The sequence below is a fragment of the Atta cephalotes genome (assembly GCF_000143395.1).
Source record: "Atta cephalotes unplaced genomic scaffold scaffold00009, whole genome shotgun sequence".
Taxonomy (NCBI): Eukaryota; Metazoa; Arthropoda; class Insecta; order Hymenoptera; family Formicidae; genus Atta; species Atta cephalotes.
Window position 1 is genome coordinate 4,855,917 of NW_012130073.1, and position 5,517 is coordinate 4,861,433.

At 36.4% G+C, this 5,517-nt stretch overlaps 1 protein-coding gene across 1 annotated transcript in view; it reads left to right on the top strand.

Moving 5' to 3' along the window:
* The first annotated feature begins 418 nt into the window (after window positions 1-418).
* The window catches only part of LOC105627574, a 75,273-nt gene continuing 70,174 nt past the window's right edge, over window positions 419-5,517 (top strand). The window contains exon 1 of the mRNA XM_012208855.1: window positions 419-800. Within this exon, the coding sequence (XP_012064245.1) occupies window positions 419-800 (382 nt within the window). The remainder of the gene's footprint in view (window positions 801-5,517) is intronic.

Consider the following 5,517-nt stretch of genomic DNA (forward strand, 5'->3'; position numbering starts at 1 on the left):
TGAAGAAGATAAATATTAAAAGAAATTTTCACGATGAAAGTTGCACGACATTTCATATTTCGTAGCATTATTCCGGAAAAGTAAGAAAGTGTACAGACTTATTGGATTTCTGTTTACATTTCTGAAATTAAAAATGAAGATTACAATTTTCTATAAAAAAAAGAAAAAGAAAATAAATTTTTTCCCATTTCTATTTTCTCAATAGACTAATAATTTTCTTTGAAATTGTCTCAATATCATGCTTTCTAGAATAGAGAATTTTTTTTGCTCGATAGTAACAATCAAAGATATTTATCTAAAAAAACTTACACTTTTCACAATCAAAAATGTTATATTAAACCCCCGTTCTTTTTTTCTGTTGCAGATTACACGCGACCACGACGTTACTGTATTTTAAGCATTCAATCGAGATACGACAATGACGAGATCGTATCGTCGATATCTCGTCACGTTACTGTTGCTGTTGCAAACCATCTCGAGGTACGGTCAGGCGATTGCCGCGGAATCGACGCACGCGACCGATCTGTCGCCGTCGTCCGCGTCCGTACCGTCCGGTCTCTCCGGTCCGGATTACACTGGACCATCCGCGGGTTCGGATGAGTGCGATCCTGAGATGGTTGGCTTCGAGCTCGTAACCGGCTACGTGTACACCGCGCCTACGAACATGCTCGAGTCCATACCGGGCACGTTGATGCTCACCGACTGCCTCGAGACCTGTCAGGCAAACGACTCCTGCCAGGCGGTCAACTACGAGACGGGCCTTTGCGTCCTATTCAGCTCTAATGCCGACAGCAATCCAGGTAAGATTGAATCGTTATCGTCTTATCTTCTTAAAGACTGCAGTATGAACTATCGGCTATATACGCACTGATGCTAACAAACTCTCGAGGCTACTCCATCCGATAACTGTGTTCTAAGATGGATATGTTTTTTTTTCTACGAGTGAAAAGTGGAACGCAGACTACTTGATTACCTTATTTATGTGGACGTAATTATGAACATTCTACAACTTCATGGTGGCATAAAGGAATAATTTACATGCAAAAGCGTTTTTAAATATTGATAGAATTTTGTTGTGCGTTTAAAATTAATAGCATTGCGTTAACAGATGCATTTACGGAGTGACTGTTGCCGTCCCTGTTAAGAAAAATCCAATGACAATAATATTTAGAATAGCGAGTAAACCGAGATTAATGTGTGATAATCTTTTCTTGATCCGTTATCATTAAAATTAGATTTCCATATGAACATGAGTAAGCCTCGAGGTCCCTCGCGCGTTTTCTTGTTGTTTTGCGCAATTATGGCTTTTCATAGGATAATCCGAGATATGTTAAGATCGTTTCACATCAGTCTTATACGAACATTTTGTGTAATGTAAGGATCGCTTTGGGCGAACTGCAATAATTTTCTGTACAATGCCCGCGGTACCAATTGCCTTGATCTACCGGATGAAAATAAGCGAAACAAAACGTGAGACATAATAGACGGTGTCGTCCGGTACTCACGTCGGTGAGAATCGGGTCGATGTGCTTATCACACGTTCCTCGTAAACCGTACGCGTAATTTTTCACCTGTCTAGTCCATTAATTAATACATTAATAATGAAAAGATATTAAGGATAAGATAATTCCGTTGATTAAAGATTTTAAACGTGTATAAGAGATTGTATGCTCGATAATTTCTCTATATTATGGAAATAGTGAAGTGAAAATATTAAACGTGAATTTTCGCATTCGTGTTAACGGACTTGGAAATACTTATTAAAATATGAATTAAGATTAATTATGACAAGTGATAAAATAATTTTCATTATTTATATAAATTGATAGTTTTATATAAATTGATTTCCGATAAAAAGATTGATCAAACGTTAAGTTAATGTTAGATTTTAAAAATAAATAAAATGAAGATGTTAAAATATATTAAAAAGTAATTTATTCATAAAAAATCGAAGAAAAATTGTTCGTAGAAAAGTAATAAGATTATCTTTCATTAGCTTGCTGATGTATACAAGTATCGAATATTTTCATAATCCACCATGATCTATATAACCCAGCAAGTTTAACTCTGCTATATTTTAAACAAATTCTCCAACGTCAAATCAATATCGTATAAAAATATCGGGGATTTTGCATCGAACTGTGCAATAATCGTTCCCAACGTGTATAACAATCTGTCACAAATATTATCTTTCACAATATATTTCAGAGTTTTCAATTTTTCCAGAAATATATCCAATATTTTCGATAGAATCAGTATTTTCGCATTGGTATTTAATTGCAAATGTATGTACATATATTAGAAATTTCCGTGCACTAATTATTTAAAAAAAATATATATATATATATATATTAAACTGTTAAAATCCAACCTACAAACACATGGCATAATGAACAACAATTGAATAAAATGTATTTTAAATTCTACAATATGCAATTTGATAAAATTGATAAAATTATAAATTGTGCAATGGAGTTTCATCAACTAATATTGATTCTTTCATCAAATAATACGAATAGTTGATCGCAAATACCTTTCGGCAAATATCTTTCAAAATTGCATCCAGAGATTTTCGTTCGAATCTTATTTAAATTTTTGCAGAGTACGAAACAGCTTTCGCACTTTCAGTGCGGTTGATTTTTCTACGAGAGGCTGCACCCAGTGGAGCCACATATTGGGTGTTGCCCTGAGGTACACTCTTTCTCGAGTATTTCTTGACCCATTATTTTCCCGCTGCTGTTGAATGCCTTTACGGCACATAGGTATATACGTATGCGAGTATATCTTCCTCGGAGTACTTTGAAACGTTAATAAAATCTTGAAATAAAAATTGCACTACGTCACAGTAAATTCATCATTGGTACATTTTATAACTCAAATGCCAAATAATAACTTAATATATAATATAAACGTTAAAAGAAAGAAGTAAAAAACGTTAAAAGAAAAAAGTAAAAATTATTGCAAAAATTATTGTCTGGAAATATAAAAAATTAAAAGCGATTAAATATTTTAATAGAAAGTTAACGAAAATTCTTCTTATCTTTCTCTCTCTTCCTTTCTTTTCTCCTTTCCATCTTCTTTCTTGTGTTTTATTTCTTATGTTCAAAGTAAATGTTTCATTTTCATATATTTCACATGTTTTATAGAAGACTGATATATATATATATATATGAGTTATGTGTACATTTATATATTCTGACGATGAATTATAAGGATCACGTGTATTGTCAGACGGTGCTACCGCAGTGGTTCCTCATGAATAATGGATACCGGTATAAGTAAGTGTAATGAGAAACGCACTAATTGAATCTTCCGAGGTATAATTAATATAAACTATACGTCCGCAGACATTGGACTTGTGGGCATTAATTAAATGGCAGAATAGGATCTTATACCTATGGAGAAGCGGTATTGTTCCGTTGATATTTTTCGAGCGCATCTGTCAAGGGTAACATACCAAGTAATTTGCTTCCGAGATGAGGAAACTAAAACGAATGTATATAAATTACAATTGCGTTGCAAACTGACCAATGTTTCAAGTGAAGTCTTAAAAAAAAAAGACTGTTGTCATTATAGGTGCCTAAAAACAATTTACTGACTGACAACTATCGCGATATTATGATTGTATTGTATTTTATAATTTATACAATAATCCTTTTTTATTTGACAGTCATATTATCATTTATTATATTACATTTTAAATAAATAGTATTGTATAATTAGAATAACGTTAATTAATGAAATAATAAATGTTTCTAAAATGTTTCCGTTGTACATTGCTTCTAATACTTTCTGTCTGCGGTAAGGAGTCTTTATATGATAAAAACTGACCATCTAACCGTGATGTACTTCATACTAGTTTTTACAGAGACCTAACTATATGACCGGAACAGATTCGGTTGAAAGACGGCTTCGTATCCCAATTGTGAACCGCGATGCCCGGGGCGATATAACTCGCGCTGACGAACGAAACATCTAGCGAACGAAATAAAAAGCAAATGTCTTGCGATCTCGTTTAATGCTTGCGTGATATTTCTTTTACGCGATCGTCATGCCGGATAATTGCCAAAAGGCATGGTACGTCGAAGTCCAAAGGGAAGCGCGATCGTACTGTTAGCCGACGATGCGTCGTTTTACGCTTGCGTCTTTTGTACCATCGTAAAACCATCAACGCTTGAACGCACATGTGATAATCTAGTAGTATACGGCAAGATACGAGTAAAGGGACGTTAAGGTGCGTCTTAGAAGAGAAGAAAGTAAAAGGTATTCGAGACAGGGCACATATACGCAAAGGCTCCCTGAGCATCTTACGCACCGGCAACCGTTTACGGCGAATTTCTCGAGAAAACTCCTTATGTGCTAGCTCACAAGTATGCCTGTATGTGACAGCTTGACGTCTACAAAGTACTCTTTTTATTGCTTTTAACCTGCTTTCATCTCGCTTCCGTACGTCTCGTTGTCAACCTTTTTTTCCTTATATACTGGAATAAGAAAGCTTTAGTGTTAATCGTAAGATTTTTGGCGATGACAACGCGAAATCACATCGGATAGGATCTTTTTGAAGCAAGAATAGGACGGTGAACTTAATTCGATCGTTCGCAAATCGGTCAATCGCGAATCGGTCAATGTCGAAGAGTGGAAAGGATCTCAGTCACGCTTTGATAGTGGCTCGACACGAGTTTCCTTTCGGCACGATCATCGAATCTTTTCCCCGTCATCTTGCCACTTATCCATTAAAAACAAAAAGACCGACAAATCAGGACTCTTGTTTCGTCGAAACCGAAACGAATGATCGAATAAAATTTTTCTCAGCCGACTATACATAGCACATGATTGTGATCGACGTTGGCAACAAAACGGCGACAATCGGCGACGACATACCGCGTCACGATCACGAAACTTCTAAAGCTAAAGACCCCGTTAGATGATAGGATCGTCGTTTGCACGGATGAGCAAGCGAGCCACAGATCTCTCCTTACGTCTCGTCTCATCTCTAACGCGTGGACCTCTTTCCATCCCTGGTGCTTCATTCGCGAACAACCATTTGGCACAAGAGGTTCCAGCAGCGATCGAACATCCGTTGAGGCAATTAGTTCTGGACGATATAGTCCGGTTTAGACGGCCGGCAACGCCGTCCGGTCTGCAGGTTGAATTCTCTGCTAATACCGCGCTTCGCCCTAATGCGTTCTTTCTACATGATCGTACGCAGCTCGACCGTAATCGCAGCTTGGTACCGCCACAAGGAAAATTTGCTCCCGTCGATTCGCAACGATGATTCCCGCTGCGTTCCATCGAGCATGCACCGCGAATAAACGTAACCGCTTTGAAGGTAAAGGTAAAGGCTTCGATCCAAAGGTTTCGATCCAAAGTAATCGATAAGAATTGATAACTGATATATTGACAATTCCGAGATATATACACACACATATATATATATATATATATATATATATATGTGTATGTGTGTGTGTGTATATATATATTGGTTGTTCGGTAATTCGTCGACGACTACTATTA